Source organism: Grammomys surdaster, unplaced genomic scaffold, assembly GCF_004785775.1.
Source record: "Grammomys surdaster isolate TR1022 unplaced genomic scaffold, NIH_TR_1.0 126906, whole genome shotgun sequence".
Classification (NCBI taxonomy): Eukaryota; Metazoa; Chordata; class Mammalia; order Rodentia; family Muridae; genus Grammomys; species Grammomys surdaster.
The window spans coordinates 1,163,787-1,182,957 of record NW_021621692.1 but is presented as its reverse complement, the minus strand read 5'-3'; the positions used below and the strand labels follow the sequence as shown (position 1 = coordinate 1,182,957).

The 19,171-nt window shown below is 38.7% G+C and overlaps 1 protein-coding gene across 2 annotated transcripts in view; it reads right to left on the bottom strand.

Annotated features, from left to right (window-relative positions):
* The window catches only part of Cep112 (centrosomal protein 112), a 406,791-nt gene that overhangs the window by 261,211 nt on the left and 126,409 nt on the right, over positions 1-19,171 (bottom strand). For both annotated transcript variants that reach the window (XM_028761272.1, XM_028761273.1), the window contains one exon: positions 9,673-9,808. In XM_028761272.1, the coding sequence (XP_028617105.1) occupies positions 9,673-9,808 (136 nt within the window). The remainder of the gene's footprint in view (positions 1-9,672; positions 9,809-19,171) is intronic.

Sequence of the window (19,171 nt, the reverse complement as noted above, 5' to 3'; positions counted from 1 at the left end):
TTGTTTTCCTCTACCTAAAATTGTAAACATTGACACTCAATAAAAACACTATAACACCACCTTGCTTGGTCCTTTTGGCTGGGGCAGACACCTAGCTGGTTTGCTCCTGTGAAGACACCATATCTTGAGCCATTCTAGAGGAACTACTGCACTCAGAGCAGTAGGATTTCAGAATCCCAGAGGCAGCCTGAGTCCCAGGAGCTCTTCCATCCAGGAAGGATCACAGGACCACAGAGACATCTGGACTCTGAGGAGTTCTGACACAAGCAAGATAACTGGAAAGACAGGCTCCGGTCAGAGACAGTGAGTGCAGGTAGCACTAGAGTTAACCAGATGGTGAAAGGCAAGCACAAGAATATAAGCAACAGAAACCAAAGTTACCTAGCATCATCAGAACCCAGTTCTCTCACCACAGCAAGTCCTGCACACCCCATCACACCGGCAAAGCAGGATTCAGAATTAAAGTCACATCTCATGATGATGATAGAGGACTTTAAGGAGGACATGAATAACTCCCTTAAAGAAATACAGGAGAACACAAGTAAACAGGTAGAAGCCCTTAAAGATGAAACATAAAAATCCCTTAAAGAATTGCAAGAAAACACAATCAAACAGGTGAAGGAATTAAACAAATCCATCCAGGATCTAAAAATAAAAGTAGAAACAATAAAGAAATCTCAAAGGGAGATTACCTGGAGATAAAAAACCTAGGAAAAGAGATCAGGAGTCATAGACACAAGCATTACCAACAGAGTACCAGAGATAGAAGAGAGAATCTCAGGTGCAGAAGATACCATGGAAAACATTGACACAACTGTCAAAGAAAATGCAAAATGTAAATAGTCCTAACCCAAAACATCCAGGAAATCCAGGACACAATGAGAAGACCAAACCTAAGGATAATAGTTATAGAAGAGAGGAAAGATTCCCAACTTAAAGGGCCAGTAAATATCTTCAACAAAATTATAGAGGAAAACTTTCCTAACCTAAAGACAGAGAGGCCCATGAACATAGAGGAAGCCTACAGAACGTCAAATAGACTAGACCAGAAAAGAAATACCTCCCGTCACATAATAATCAAAACACCAAATGCACAAAACAAAGAAAAAATACTAAAAGCCATAAGGGGAAAAAGGTAAAGTAACATATAAAGACCTATAAGAATTACACCAGACTTCTTACCAGAGACTATAAAAGCCAGAAGATCCTGAACTGATATCATACAGACCCTAAGAAAACACAAATGTCAGCCCAGATTACTATAGCCAGCAAAACTCTCAATTACCATAGATGGAGAAACCAAGATATTCCATGACAAAACCAAATTCACACAGTATCTTCCCACAAACCCAGCACTTCAAAGGATAATAGATGGAAAACTCCAACACAAGGAGGGAAACTACAACCTAGAAAAAGCAAGAAAATAATCTTCCAACAAACCCAAAAGAAGATAGTTATATAAACATAATTCCACCTCTAATAACAATAATAGCAGGAAACAACAATCATTTTTCCTTACTATCTTTTAACATCAATGGGCTCAATTCCCCAATAAAAAGACGTACACTAACAGACTGGATAAGTAAACAGAACCCAGAATTTTGCTACAAATAGGAAACGCACCTCAGTGACAAAGACAGACACTCCCTCAGAGTAAAATGATAGAAAACAATTTTCGAAGCAAATGGTCCCAAGAAACAAGCTATAGTAGCTATTCTAATATCGAATAAAATCAACTTTCAACCAAAAGTAATCAAAAAAGATAAGGAAGGACACTTCATACTTATCAAAGTAAAAATCTACCAAGATGAACTCTCAATTCTGAACATCTGTGCTCCAAATGCAAGGGCATTCACATTCATGAAAGAAACTTTATTAAAGCTCAAAGCACACATTGCACCTCACACAGTAATATTAGGGGATTTCAACAGCCCAGTCTCAGGAAGGAACAGATCATGAAAACAGAAACTAAACAGAGACACAACGGAATTAACAGAAGTCATGGACCAAATGGATTTAACAGATATCTATAGAACATTTCATCCTAAACCAAAAGAATATACCTTTTTCTCAGTACCTCATGAGAAATAGACCTTATAATCGGTCACAAAACAGGCCTCAACAGATGCAAAAAGATTGAAATAATCCCTTGGATCCTTTCAGTTCACCATGGACTAAGGCTAATCTTCAATAATATCAAAAACAATGGAAAGCCCACATATATATTGAAACTGAACAAGGCTCTACTCAATGATGACTTGGGCAAGGAAGAAATAAGGTAAGAAATAAAAGACTTTTTAGAATTTAACGAAAATAAAGGCTCGTCATACCAAAACTTGTGGGACACAATGAAAGCAGTGCTAAGAGGAAAACTCATAGCTTTAAGTGCCTACAAAAAGAAACTGGAGACAGCACACACTAACAACTTGACAGCATATCTGAAAGCTCTAGAACAAAAAGAGGCAAATGCACCCAAGAGGAGTAGATGGCAGGAAATAATCACACTCAGGGCTGAAATCAACCAAGTAGAAACAAAAAGAACTATATAAAGAATTAATAAAACCAGGAGCTGGTTCTTTGAGAAAATCAACAAGATAGATTAATCCTTAGCCAGACTAACCAGAGGGCACAGAGACAGTATCCAAATTAACAAAATCAGAAATGAAAAGGGAGAATAACAACAGAAACTGAAGAAATTTAAAAAATCATCAGATCCTACCACAAAAGCCTATACTCAACAAAACTGGAAAACCTGGATGAAATGGACAATTTTCTAGACAGATAACAGGTACCAAAGTTAAATCAGAAGCAGATAAACCAACTAAACAGTCCCATAACTCCTAAAGAAATAGCAGCAGTCATTAACAGTCTTCCCACCAAAAAAAAAGCCCAGGACCAGATGGGCTGAATTCTATCAGACTTTCAAGGAAGACCTAATACCAATTCTCTACAAACTATTCCACAAAATAGAAACATAGGGTACACTACCCAATTCATTCTATGAAGCCACAGTTAAGCTCATACCTAAGCAACAAAAAGACACAACAAAGAAAGAAAAATTCAGACCAATCTCCCTTATGAATATTGATGCAAAAATACTCAATAAAATTCTCACAAACTGAATCCAAGAACACATCAAAGCAATCATCCATCATGATCAAGTAGGCTTTATCCCAGGAATGCAGGGATGGTTCAATACTCAGAAATCCATCATCGTAATCTACTATATAAACAAACTCAAAGAAAAAAACCACATGATCATCTCACTAGATGCTGAGAAAGCATTTGACAAAATTCAACATCCCTTCATGGTAAAAAGTCTTGGAATGATCAGGAATGATCAGGAATTCAAGGCCCATACCCAAACATAATAAAAGCAATATACAGCAAGCCAGTAGCCAACATCAAACTAAATAGAGAGAAATTTGAAGCAATCCCACTAAAATCAGGGACTAGACAAGGCTGCCCACTCTCTCCCTACCTATTCAATATAGTACTGGAAGTCCTAGCCAGAGCAATTAGACAACAAAAGGAAGTCAAAGGGATACAAATAGGAAAGGAAGAAGTCAAAATTTCACTATTTGCAGATGATATGATAGTATACTTAAGTGACCCCCAAAACCTCCCCTAAGAGAACTCCTAAACCTGATAAACAACTTCAGCAAACCAGCTGGATATAAAATCAACTCAAACAAATCAATAGCCTTTCTCTACTTGGATAAGCAGGCTGAGAAAGAAATTAGGGAAATGACACCCTTGACAATAGTTACAAATAATAAAAAATACCTTGGTGTGAATCGAACCAAGCAAGTAAAAGATCTGTATGACAAGAACTTTCAAGTCTCTGAAGAAAGAAATCGAAGAAGATCTCAGAAGATGGAAAGATCTCCCATGGACTGGCAGTATTAATATAATAAAAATGGCCATCTTGCCTAATGCAATCTACAAATTCAATCCAATCCTCATAAAAATTCCAAATCAATTCTTAATAGAGATAGAAGGAACAATTTGCAAATTCATTTGGAATAACAAAAAACCCGGAATATTGAGAACTATTCTCAACAATGAAAGAATTTCTGGGGGAATCACCATCCTTGACCTCAAGCTATACTACAGAGCAATAGTGATAAAAACTGCATGGTATTGGTACAGACACAGGCAGGAAAATCAATAGAATTGAAGACCCAGAAATGAACCCACACACCTATGGTCACTTGATCTTTGACAAAGGAGCTAAAACCATCCAGTGGAAAAAGGACAGCATTTTCAACAAATACTGCTAGTTCAACTGGAGGTCAGCATGCAGAAGAATTCAAATCGACCTATTCTCATCTCCTTGTACAAAGCTCAAGTCCAAGTGGATAAAGGACCTCCACATAAAACCAGATACAATAAAACTAATAGAAGAGAAGGTGGGGAAGAACCTTGAATACTTGGGCACAGGGGAAAAGTTCCTGAAAGGAACACCAATGACTTATGCTCTAAGATCAAGAATTGACAAATGGGACTTCATAAAACTGCAAAGCTTCTGTAAGGCAAAGGACACTGTCAATAGGACAAAATAGCAACCAACAGATTGGGAAAAGATCTTTACCAAACCTACATCTGATAGAGGGCTAATATCCAATATATACAAAGAACTCAAGAAATTAGACTCCAGACAACCAAATAACCCTATTAAAAAAGGGAAACAGAGCTAAACAAAGAACTCTCAACTGAGGAAACTAGAATGGCTGAGAAGCACCTAAAGAAATGTTCAACATCCTTAGTTATCAGGGAAATGCAAATCAAAACAACCCTGAGATTCCACCTCACACCAGTCAGAATGGCTGAGATCAAACACTCAGGTGACAGCAGATGCTGGGGAGGATGTGGAGAAAGAGGAACACTTCTCCATTGTGGGATTGCAAGATGGTGCAACCACTCTGGAAATCAGTCTGGCAGTTCCTCAGGAAATTGGACATAGTATTACCTGAGGACCTAGCTATATCCCTCCTGAGCATACACCCAGAAGATGCTGCAACATATAACAAGGACATATGCTCCATTATGTTCATAGCAACCTTACTTACAATAGTCAGAAGCTGGAAAGAACCCAGAAGTCCTTCACCAAAGGAATGGATACAGAAAATGTGGTACATTTACACAATGGAGTATTACTCAGCTATTAAAAACAATGAATTCAAGAAATTCTTAGGCAAACGGATGGAACTAGAAAATATCATCCTAAGTGAGGTAACCCAATCACAAAAGAACACATATGGTATGCACTCATTGATAATTAGATATTCGCCAAAACGCTGGAAATACCCAAGATACAACTCACAGACCACATGAAGCTCATGAAGAAGTAAGACCTAAGTGTGCTTTGTTCCTTCTTGGAAGGAGTAACAAAATACTCATGGGATCAAATATGGAGACAAAACGTGGGACAGAAACTGAAGGAGGGGTTGTCTGGAATCTGTTCCATATGGGTATCCATCCCATGTACCAAAAGTAGACACTGATGTGGATGCCAGGAAGTGCATGCTGACAGGAGCCTGATATAGCTGTCTCCTTAGAGATCTGCCAGAGCCTGACATATACAGAGGTGGATCCTCACAGCTAACCATTGAACTGATCAAGGGGTTCCCAATGGATGAGTGAGAAAGAAGACTAAAGGAGCTGAAAGAGTTTGAGGCTCCATGGGGAGAGCAACAATACCAACCAACAAGAGCTCCCAGGCTCTAAACTTCCAGCCTGGGAGCACATAGGAAAGGACCCATGGCTTCAGCTGTATATGCACAGGAGGAGGGCCTTGTTGGGCATAGGTGGGAGAGGAGGTCCTTTGTACTGTGATGGCTGGATGCCCCAGTGTGGGGGAATTAGAGGGTGGAGAGGTGGGAGTGGGCAGGTGATTGGGGCACATCCTCATAGAAGCAGGAGGAAGGGGGATGGGATAGGGGGGTCCTGGGTTGGGGGGAAATGGGGAAAGGGGATCACATCTGAAATGTAAATAAAATATACAATAAAAATATCAAAAAAACCATTATAACAGAAAGAGAACATAAATTTTAATCAAGTTTTAATTTTTTTTTAAATATCGAGTGTGTGTGTACATGATGGGAGGGGATATGGATGGAGGTCAGCTTTGTGGTGGTGTTCTCTCCTTCCACCTTTCTAGGGATCAAAATCAGCTGTCTCATGGGCACCTTCCCTTCCCCCCTCCTCTTACCCCTTTCTCTCCCCTCCATCCCTTCCCCTCACCCCCTCTCTTTTTCTGTCAGAGTCTCTCTGTGTAACCCTGGATCCTGGAACTCACTGTGTAGACTAAGCTGGCCTCAACATCATAGAGATTCGCCTGCCTTTGACTCTAGAGTGATGGGTTTAAAGCTATGTACCACTGTACCAGATTTCAGGTTTCTAGATTACTGTAAGCCATGTTTCCTTGGTTTAAGAATCTTAAGAGTTTCACATTAGTGACAAAGAGCATTATATACTTTGCTCTTCTCAACATCCACCAATCTCTTCCCCACTGCTATTCTGACACCGAAACTCACACAGTCTCAACCAGGCTGCCAGTACTGGACCAGTACACTATTTCTCCTAGTCCTACGAATCTATTAACTTAGTCAGTTTAATGTGGAGATTTCATTTTAATTTGTTAGTGGAAGGGCTGTATGTGTTCATATCCATCTGTATTGGGTGCATGAGTGGGTGTGTGCACAAGCAAGTAGAGACTAGACAATGAGATCAGGTATCTTTCTCAGTCACTTCCCAGCTAAAGTTTTTATCTTATTGTATGTATATAGATGTTTTACCTGTGTTTATGTCTATACACCACTTATGTACAGTGTCCTCTGGGGCCAGAAGAGGGTGTTGGATTCTCTAGATCTCGAATTAGAGTTGATTATGAACTGCAGTGTGGGAGATTGGAATTGAACCAGGTCCTAATGCTTTTAATGGTCAAGCCATCTCTCAAGCCCCACCTCCACTTTACTTTTTGAGACAGGGTCTCTCACTGAATCTAGAGCTCACCAATTCAACTAGCTTGACTGGCCAGCAAGCTTCAGAGATTGACTACCTTTTTCTCCTCCCCATATCTGGCCCCAGGACTGGAAGCACAGAAATGTGTGACACCTCATGGCTTCTACACGTTTGTCAGGGGTCCAATGTACGGCCTCACGTTTGTGTGGCAAGCACCGCACAAACTGAGTCATTTCCCAGCCTTTTCAAGTACACACACACACACACACACCCCTCCCTACACATCTTCTTTTGGGAATTCTGTTCACTTCATATTTTGCTTTATAATAAGATTTTTAACATCATTTAAATTCATTTCTACTTTGATGGCTCTTTGCCTCACCTTTTATATGATAGCACCCGATGTGCGGGAAGCTTGTGCTTCATCCCTAGGTAAATGTCTTCAAATAATATTTTTAAAGAAAAGAAGTAAGGAGTGCACGTGTGTGTGTGTGTGTGTGTGTGTGTGTGTGTGAAGCTTTTCTGTTATCTAGTGAGTACAAAAACTCTCCTTGGTTATTGATTAAATTGAATTGTAATTTTTTCCTTCTCAAACTGTGAAACACTATTGTTCTAATTCCTTTACTAGTAACATAATGCATAGAAAGTTATAGAATGTTTATTTTAACTTAGAGGTTCAATTCTTTTTCACATATATATGTATTTACTTATAGGATAAAGATACATATATATACATATATATGTGTGTGTGTGTACACACACACACACACACACCCCCTGTAAAGATCCTCTTTTTAAACTTTTTCTGAAATCTAACATAGGTCATTTTCAAACTTGTGCCTTTACATTGTGAAGACTGAATGCAGATTCTGTTTGCGTGTTCTAAGATGTTCTCTCAGATTCCATTATCTGACCATTTCTGTCTTCTGTCTTCTTAGTTATTCATGATACATAACATAGCAAATTACATATTCTTGCCTCAAGCTTTCTTTTTTGATAATTTCTTTATTCATTCCATTTTAAGCCTATCAGAGAACCTCCTATCAGTTCCGTGAAATATCTGGACCATATATACATCCTAGAGCCCAATGGAACAGGAAATGGAATCCACATCCATACAACAAGAATGGAAAGTCTCTGCTGCCTAGCACAAAGTCCCCAAAGAAATTCAGATTTTATCCAGGGAGCAAGTTGAAAACAGAAAAACGGAGTCCTCCAAACCACACTCCCAAATCAGCATTAGTGGAAATCAGAACTGAGAATGTCACATCAAAATAAACAGTTACAAAATTAAGCCTTTAGGTTTTGTTCAGGGCCACTTCTAACACTCATATGTGCTTGGTGTTCCTAAGGGGCACGCCTGCAGCTGAAGTGGATCACAACATTACTACAACATGCCGTTTTAGCAACTGTGTAGCCTAACTTTTATGTCAACTTGACATGAGCCAGAATCATTCTGTAAGAGGGAACATCAGTTGAAAAAAATACCCCAATAAGAATGGGGTGTAGATAAATCTGGGGGGGGGGGCATTTTCTTAATTAGTAATAGGTGGGTGAGAGTCCAACCCATTGTGGGTGGGACCACTCATGGGCAGGTGGTCCTTGCTGTTTTAATAAAGTAGACTGAGCAAGCCATGAGGAGCAAGTCAGGTGAGCAGCACTCCTCCATGGCTTCTGCATCAGTTCCTGCCTCCAGGTTCCTGCCCTGTTTGAATTCCTGTCCTCACTGCTTTTGATGGTAAATTACAATAAAAATATGTAAGCAAAATAAATCCTTTCCTCCAAGTTGCTTCTGGTCACCACAGCAACAGAAACCCTAATAATGACAGAAAGTAATCTAAATATACTTACTAGAAGAAGCTAATAATTAAAACGTGATCATTTTCAAATGGTAAAATATATTTACCATTAAAAATACTAATTAAACATAAAAATACAAGTATATACTATTAAATATAACATATCAAATAAGAATAACAGATAAGAGCTTTTAGTACTTACATAATCTTTTCTTTTAAAAATGTATTCTTTGCTGGGCAGTGGTGGCACATGCCTTTATTCCCAGCACTTGGGAGGCAGAGGCAGACAGTTCTATGTAAGTTTGAGGCCAGCCTTATCCATAGAGTGAATTCCAGGACAGCCAAAGCTACACAGAGAAACCCTATCTTGAAAAACAAAAATAAACAAAAAATTAACTTTTGAACATCTCATACATGTATACAATTACATAGTTGTTAACACCGTTGCCACTACCACACTTTGAGATGGACTTTAGGACTCTTAAGTGACCATTCTGGCTTCAAAGGTGAATCACAGGTCCAGATCCTTTAAGAATGAACTTAATCTCTGGCCCAGCTGTATTGCTATTTTGACAGAGCTTTCTTTTTCTTGAGATGGGGGGCTCACTCTATGGTGCTGGCTCACTCTATGGTCCTGGGACCTGCTATGTTTAGAGGCAGTCCTGGAACTCATAACTGCGCCCAATCCTTATTTACATATTTAATCACACAGCCTCATGTGAGCCTGTGTGCCAGTATCTACAACGGAAGTATAATCCTCATGGAGACAGGCACAAAGTGCATGGTGGGAACAGAGCTTCGGTCCTCTGTGAAGCCAGTATGTGCTTTTAACTGCTGAGCCATCTCTCCAACACCAACAAAGCTTTTTAAAAAGTGAAACGCTTCTGGAGATGAGAGTGTGTCTTACCTGCTCTTTCATCTCACCGTAGACCTTCTCAGAGTTCACTTCTACCTGCCGCTTAAACTCCTCCAGGGCAGCATCTGCCTGCTGGGCTTGCAACCTCTGAACTTCAGTCACTCTGCTGAGCTGCTCCTCCTTCTCCCTACAAAGTTCATAAAGCTTCAGAGTTACAGAAGAAAAGGATGAAGAAGGCACTGGAGGGAGGAAAAGGAACAGGCGAATGGTGGATGTAATTATATTTTAATTTCAAAAAAGTTTTACATTATTTTTTAAAAATTAAAAAAAGAACTAAGTTTCAATAAAAAATAATAATTAGCTCTCTCTTGAACAAAATTCAGATTGCATTTTCTGAAACATCCCTTTCAGAAGCTGACAACTGAGCAATCTATCTGGGAGAAAGAACAAAACCACACAATGTCTTTTGATGAAGGCTTAACTACATTCTAGGATATCCCTAAAAACAAATCATACAAAACTAGGTTTCTCCATCTATGGTGAATATATAAAACATGGCATATCTATGTAGTGGGGTATTACTCAGATTTACAAATTAGGTATATTTTGATATATACTACAACATGGAGATTATATATATGTACATACATATACACACACACACACACACAAAATATATATAAAACATATTTAGGCAAGTCAGTTATGACAATGAATCACAAGTGATCCCATTTATGTAAAAGAATTGAGAACTGAAAAATTTATATTCAGAATATAAATTTGTTGTTGCTGGAGTCAAGGAATGTGGGACAGGAGACTGGTTACTTAATGGATATGTAGTTTCCTTTCAAGTAATGAGTATGATATGGAATCCAACAGAACAGTGGCAATCGATACAGACTCCTCTTTAAGCAAGTGAGTGTAGTGTTGTGTGGACTCTAGTGCAGTTTTAGAAATAAATGACATCAGACTGGAAGACATACACTATCATTATTTGCCCTAAAGATGGTCAAGGCAACACCACGATACAATGGCTAAAGGTGCTTCCTGTTTGTCCACACATCATACTGGAAAGCATGCAGTCAAAAAGGAACCACAAAGCAGGAGACCTCTCCCCACGTTGACATAAAAAAAGGAAGCCATTAATTTATAATCACCAAGCTGCTTTCCTGATTAACTAGGCTCATCTTCCCTACTGGTAAGTTCACACACACACACACACACACACACACACACCACACACACACACACACACCACTGACTAGTACTAACTGTAGCAACGATGAAAGCTGGGAGATAGAGCAAATTAACTCATGAGAATCAATTAAATCAATCAACCAATTTAACTCATGGTATATGTGTACCTAAGGAACTCTTTGCATATGGGCTGGATGAATATATTGTAAATCTTCACTTTCATGTAAGGACAATTTATGTCTGTTTATCTTTTCAACTCCTCCTTGGCATCTCTCTACTTGTGATTACACCAATACTTGTGATTACACCAATAGTAATCACTGCACTATACACCCATGGCAAACCAATGTCTTCCACTGGAATCCCTTCTCCTCTCTTTTATAATGAAAGCCACCATTTGTACGTCCTACAGGGTTTAAGACTGCTCCAAGGCATGAAGGCATGTGATACCAAGCATGGGAACAAAGTCACTCTAATCAGGCTTAAGACCAGATGCTGCTCACAGTTACTGCACTTTACAGCAACAGGATACAAACTTCTAGATCTTTGAAAACTTTCCTTTCAGGTGTCATTTTATTTTGTGTGTATATGTGTGTATATGCCTACATATATGAGCACATGTACTAGTGCACTGTATCTTCGGATGCACATACTTATGCTGGATATGCATGTGGGATGCAAAGTACAACCTCTGATATGCTAGACACCACCCGGTTCTTGTTGGAGACAGTCTCACTGCTCTAAAACTGATCAAGCAGCTTGGGTTGGCTTGCCCACGAGCCTGAGAAGCTCTGCATTCCTGGGCTGGGATTGCAAGTATGAGGGCCTTCCTCAGCTTTCTATGGACCAGCCTCCTGTCCTTATGCCTACACAGCAAGCAAGCACTTTACCAACAGAGCCATCTTATCAACACCAGCTGGTTCATAGTTACTAGAAGAAACCATCTTTTTGTCTACAATTTTTAACACACTTTTAAACAAATGTCTTCAAGGTAGGAGTTCTAAGTTGCAAGACCCCAACATTAGTAATTTTTTTCCACTCAACATTATAAGCTCTTAGATAATAGCGATTAATAACATATCATGTAGAAGACTGATGCTAAGACATCATTTTATATAAAAGACCAAGCACTATGATGGCTATGGGAAATTTAATTCATCTGGAGTATCTACACTTTCTATAGTACTATGCCTAAGAATCAGAAAGCCTTGAGCTGTATGCACAACTTTGTTATATGTGCTGAATAAACTGACTGCTAAAATATTTGCACATTGAAACTGCATGTAGGAACACTGTAGTCACATAACTGTCAGCCACCACAATGTAAACTTCAACAGACACATGGATGTTCTCTGATAAAAAGATCCTGAGTGACAGCAAGAGGGTATTTGTGATTTTTACTGTTGTTTGTTTGTTTGTTTTTGGAAGCAGGCTCAAATAGAAAAGCAGTTATGGTTGGTAACTGGTGACACCATTACAGTGTTGGATTAGACAGGGGAAGGGCTATTTATCCACTGCTCAGAGATTACAGTGACTAGTTTATGTAATTCTTTAAATTAAAAACATTTGAGAAATGATTCAGATGAAAATTCATCAAAGCCTTATCTATGTTTGATCAGTCTATATACATGGTAAAAAAACAGTACTAGACAATGTTTGAAAATATCAAATATTAAAACCACATAGTTTAAAATTATGTAGCATTTAACTAGCCCAAAAAAGCCTACTAACAATTTTATAGAAATATACAACCTAGTCTGGCACCAAAAACCCCACCTAAGACCCCACTCTATGGCCTATGCCCACCAACTCCCCTTAAGACACACCCAACAGTCATAAACTACACTCCATAACCTGGGCTCCGTTTTCCATCCCTCAACTCTTCCTGCTTTCCTATAGGCCATGCCAGTACTAGGGACCCCAGGTAAGACTGCACCCAATGGAGTATGCCTGGCAACTACCCTTAAAGCATACCTAGTAATGAGAGATATGAAGCCTGAACTGGCCATCTCCTGTGACCAGGCATGACTTCCAATGACGGGATCAGGACACCAAACCAGACACAAAATCTTCAACCTACAATTTGTCCTTCCTAAAATGTGTGCAGGGGTAAAGATGGGGCAGAAATTGAGGGAATGGCCAACCAATGACTGGTCCTGCTTGAAACCCATGCTATGAGAGAGAGCCCACCCCTGACACTGTTAATGATATTCTGCTATACTTACAGACAGGAGCCTAGAATAACCATCATCAGAGAGGCTTCACCCAGCAACTGACGGAAAAAGATACAGATACTCACAGCCAAACATTAGGTGAAGCTTGGGGACTCCTGCAGAAGACTGGGAGGAAGGATTGTAGGAGCCAGAGGAGTAAAGGACACCACAAGAAAACCTAGAGATTGAACCGCCAACCAAAGACCATCAATGAAACTGACCTAGGTCCTCTGCATATATGTAAGAGTTGTGCAGCACGGTCTCCATGTGGGACTTATAACAGGGGAGTAGGGTCCTTCTCTCTGTTGCCTGCTTTGGGACCCTTTCCCCAGACTGGGCTGCCTCATTTAGCTTCAGTAGGAGAAGAAAGTCCTAGTCTTACTCCAACTGGATATCAACTGTTTGATACCCCTGGGAAGCGTCCCCTTTTCTAAAGAGAAGGAGAGGAGGAGTTGGATTGAAGGGAGGTGTAAGAGAATGACTGAGAGGAGAGGATAGAGGGGAAACTGTGGTTAGAATGTAAAGTAAATTAATTAACTAATCAACAAAAAATACAGCCGGAAGCTGAAATACACATTTGGAAAATTACCTTTATTTTATGTGTAATAATTCACATGAGGTGTTTAAATGCTTTAAATTTAATAAGATAAATCTTTTCTTCACATTTTGTCATTCTTGCCTACCAAGGTCAGTTCCATTTACAACTTGGTTCAGCATATAAAATCATGAACTTCGGGCATCATCAATATATTCTATAGAAAATTTAAAATGTTCAAATAAACTCTGTGTTAAACTATGTTCTCAATTCACAATTTCTATCTGGATTGACCACTAGAATTTTTTAAAAATATGAAATAGCGAGGACAAGGGACTAGAGAGACAGCTCAATGGTGGATAGTATTCTTGCAGAAGACCTGGGTTCAATTCCCTGAACAATGTCAGATGGCTCATAACTGCCCAAACTCCAGCTCCAGAAGGATCCAACACATCTGGCCTCTGTGGGCACCTGCATTCATGTCCACATACCCCCTCCACACATACACAGACAAGCACAATTAAAAATTTTAAATAAGCTTTAAGAAATGCTCAGCATAGGGAGCTGTTAGACACCAGGCTCATTCCCAACCCTCCCCAGGCTGTCTCACCACCCGAGAGTGCTAAGTATCCCAGGCACACCAGTGTGGCTGCTCAGTATGGCACATACACTCATCTCCACTCACTCAAGACCTTTATGTCTTAGTGTAGATTGTCTTTATCTTAATTCAAACAAAAGGGACTTTTTAACAAGCCCCATTAAACTTACAGAAGTTACTGAAACAGAATTAAAACTTTAAGCCTTCACAGGCAAAGGTCTGTTCCTGGAGGTCATAAGAATGTTGCCTCTTTCAACAATGACCCCAAATAGTCCAGGATACAAGAAGCAAAACAGGCAAAAAAGTGACTTTCAAGATTATTCTTCCCGTGGACTTGTGCAGCTAAGGATTAATGCATTACTCAAATGCCTTAAAGCTGGGTTTCCATGAAGATAAAAAGGTGGAAAGAAAATGTGCTTTTTAGCTGTGATTTATTTATGAAATTTTCCTCATCTAAGTACATAAAGGACAAAGAAAAAAGAAGCTGCATTCTTATCCAGCCACAACTCAGCTCAGATTAAAGGATGCTCTGAAGTGAATGATTATTTCAGAAAGGGCAATAAAATGCAGGGGACTAATGGACTACAATTTGGTATTTCTTGAGGTTTACAAGCTAACGTTTATATGTGCAGGCCAACCCTAATTTGAAAATCTTTTGGCACATTTCTGTAGCAGCACTTTTGATAATGATGGCCGTGGTCCAACACATATTTATAAGGCTTCACATTATAGTATACTTCATTTGCTGCCAGCTTGGCATCCGCACTGGAAACTCCAAGAAAAACAAAACAAAACAAAAAACTTCAAACAAACCTAAAAACCAGCTCAAATTCTCCACTCTTTTCCATCTGGGCTTAGAGCATAAGCTTTTCAAGAGGCAATATCACCTACCTTCTTGGTTGCCAATCAGAACTGAAATTAATTAGACTGAGTCAGTCAAAAATGCCATATCATTCACTTATCATGATTAAAAAATTACTACCTTATCCTCTTCTTCATGAGACTTCAATCCACACTGGATCTGCTAAATCCTCTAAAATATGCTGAATGCTACAGATATACCACACTTGATATTCTTCAGGTCTCAGAAAGGAATGCCTAATAAAACGAACATCAGTATTGGTTTTACTATTGACAAGATAACAATACTGTCCCAACTGACCTGTAGAGTTAACACAATCCATGTGTTCAAGGTCAGAGGCTAAGCAACACAAGCCTCCAGAAAAGCTTGCTTCAAGATCAAGGCTCTACAATACCTTGACTTTATCTCCTCAAGTCTCATAGTGAACTGTTGACTTCCAGAACAGCAGAGAATAACTTGAAACTACTTTAAGACACTGTGCTTGTAGGGATTTGTCACAGCAAGAATAGAAAAATAGTTTGTAATTATCAGACAAAAATGTGGCCAAGGTATCAAAGGTATTTAACAATATTCTTAAAACTTCTTTAAAATACTATGGGGCACAAAAGATGAGTTAGGTATAGAAAAATTTTTACAGTTAAATCAGGCAAAGAAAATATGAATAAATTCAATTTTATTTCTATGAATATTTAATTTGTGGATTTTCAGTGACTTGACATCTAAATAATATTATCAGGTTAAAAAAATTCCCTAACAGAATTTTTTCTCTAAAAAGGCACTACATAAATAAAAATGAGCAATTCTGAGTTAATAAAACCCAGGATTTCCAGACTATTAGTAAAGCCAAGCACCCTACACTAAGATGCATCTGCTCAAATCATCTCAGTTCTGATAGTGAAGTCACTTAGTTATGAACTCAGACTTCAGGAGATCAAAATGCTCAAAAAAAGCAGCCAAAAACATAAAAGAATTCTATAAAATTTTCTTCTGACATGAATTTAACAGTCTCAGAAACCCTGGTCCCAGGGTCAAACTCTAATATTAAAGAACATGCTAGTTATAAAGAGGCCATGGATTTTCAACTAAGACATTCATAAATCCCTTCAAGTCAAATGGATTTTAATTTAGATTCCAAACAAGTGGATCTGTTATGAATCTCCTGGTCTTCAGCTGTTGTCTAGGAGCTGACATAGGGCTCCTGGTGACAAATTCTGAGAACTACTCATTAAATATTACCAAAAAAAAAGCCCCATAAAATAAGTAGAAGAAATGACTCTCATCTTAGAAAAGCATCAGCCAGACTCAGGAAAAGATGAAAGAATGAAGAAGAAAATCAAACTACACTGCAACACTTTATATGCTACAGTTAGTACAGAAGCATGCTTGCGACAGGAGGAGTGTAAATGATACAAAGAGGCAGTGAGAGTCTCCATAGAAACTAATCTCAGAAAGTGAGGTGAGCGCTGCCTCCCATGGTACAGTGCTCACCCCACAGCATGACATCCTGAGTTTGGAGCTGTAGCATCTACATAAAAAGCCAGGTACAGAGGTGTGCATCTTTAAGCCCAGAGCAAGTAGCCTGAAGGGACAGAAAACAGGAGAACCCATGGAGTTCATTAGCCAGTCTAACCAATCAGTGACCTTCATACTCAGGAGGAGAATCTGTCTCAAAAATAAGCTGTACAGTAATAGAGAAAAACTCAATGACAGCCAGCCTCCAACATGCATGAGTATATATATCCACATGTACAGATACCACACACACACACACACACACACACACACACACACACACACACAGTACATACCCACCAAAAAAAGTAATTTCAGAAGACCTGACTTGTGTGTGTAATAAAAAATAAAATCACAAAAAAGGCTTACACCAGTTAGTATTTTTATAATAGTTTATGCAGACTAAACATGCCTATAATATGGGTATAAGTAAATACATACATAAAGCAAAAACTCTCACTCTGAAGATAAAAAAAATCAATTAGTATTTTCATGCTACAATTTAAAATCACAAGAAATGATTTTTAAGAGTAAAATAACCCTTATATACAATGAAAAACCAATTCTTTAAAATTTTAATCTTTAAACTTCAAAACAAACTCCAAATCTAACCATTCCTTTTTCTGTTTCCTATACTTCAGAAGCTTCTAATTAAAACTTCCATTAAAATTACACATTGTCTATAGAGAGCTTACCAGCATTTCAACTGATACAATTAATTTTAGAGAGTATTGTGTCAGTAAATAAGGAAATATATGCTTTCCCTGTAAAGTGGTCAGGGCTAAATCTTATGGAGTAGGCACAGACCCATTTCTTGTTACCAGGGAAAGCAGACAGTGTGAAGTCATTCAAGCAGAATGACAAGCAAACCAAAGCCAGATCAAAGGAATGAAGAAAAAAAGGCTGAAATGTGGAGCTGAAATATTTATTCCCTTCAAAAACATCATCCATGCCTTGTCCCTGGGCACTTGAATATTTCAAAGTAGCTGGAAAATATTCTCACTTATGTTCATCACCATGCACAAATAGATCAAATTTTAAGTAGGCATATTTTCTCCTTATTTATCAAATACAAATGCAATATTTATCATGTGAGGGACAGCTTATTAAGGATGATTTCTGAGTGATGTAAAAATGATTTCAGTGTGACAACAGATATTTTCTAGTACTTTTAATGAATGGTATGTCTACAACCTATAACACTAATACTGTAACCAAATGGTAAGCATTTAGAGACAGCCTGCTATGCTCATTACAGGTAAGGGCAGTCCACATAGTATTTCACTTAATTTCAATAGCTATAGAGTTGTTATTTTAACATATAGATAGATGGAAACTTAGAAAATTTATTTTCCAAATTTGACAAAGTACATGGTAGAATGACACGCTCAGTAGCTAACCTAAAGCCATTTAGTATTTGTTAATTAGCCTCTCATTAACATACTGATTACTCATCTAACACCAGCACAATGCCAAACACTGGGAAAGCATTTCTGAACTACACTTCCCATCCAGTTACTAGCTTTCAGGGGAAAAGCATTGGATTAATAAAAAGGATAAACATAAGCTACCATGGGCTTAATAAATATATAGATTAATTATAATTATTTAAGTTGATTTAAATGAATGAATACAAATATAAATAAAAACAGAACCTCATAGAATTAACACACAAGAATCTGGCAATAAAGTTAACTAACAGATGAACAAGACTGAGGAAAAGAAAAAAAAATGGTGAACATTCTCCCATACAAGCCCATGAGCTGAACAAGCGTAGATGGAAAGACAGGTCAACTTGAGGGACAAACAGCAGCTAGGCTGGGGGAGGCATGGAGACAAAAAACAGCCTGTGCTAAAGCGAAGAATGACTGTGCCATCTGCACTTCTAGAGCTGAGATGGCCGATGCAGTGAGACGCACCGTGCCTAGGATTGAAGACAGCTTCTGCAGCACTAAGGAGAAGAGCAGGGCTGTGGGTGTAGCCGTGGAATCTGAGCTGAGGCACAGGAAGGGAAAGTCAAGAGAATTCATGAAAACTGTCAGCAACTTCATGTCTATATTTAGAGTATGCAAAAGAAAGAAAAGACACAAGGATATACATATTTTTTTAGAAATAATAGCAAAACATTTTTTAACTTAGCAAGATTTACAAACCTACAGATTCAGGAGCTACAAATATAGGCAATATATAAGAAAATACAAGAAGTTACATGATAATCCAATTTCTCTAAAGAAAGAAAAAGTGTTAAAGAACAGCTAGGAAAAGGTGATATCAGACTTTCCATAGCAAACAATGAAGAGAGAAGACACTTAAGTAATATCTTACAAATACTTTATTAAAGATACACTCTGAGTTCCTTCTCCCCACTGTTAGGCACTTCATCTAAGGTCATCCCCATCGAGCCCTTAGCTGAACAAGTGGGGTCACCTCCTGGGTCTCTGGTACTCACTAGGGAGTCCCTTCATCCCCCACTCCCAATGCTGCTTATCTCCATCCGTTCTCTTGGCCCTCTGGGATACTCTCCTGTCCACCCCCATACCAAATCCTGTTCCCCTCCCCCTCCCCCTCCTCTCTCCCACCAAGGACCCATCCTCCTCCTGCCTCTCAGGATCATTTCCTCCCCCCTTCTAGAT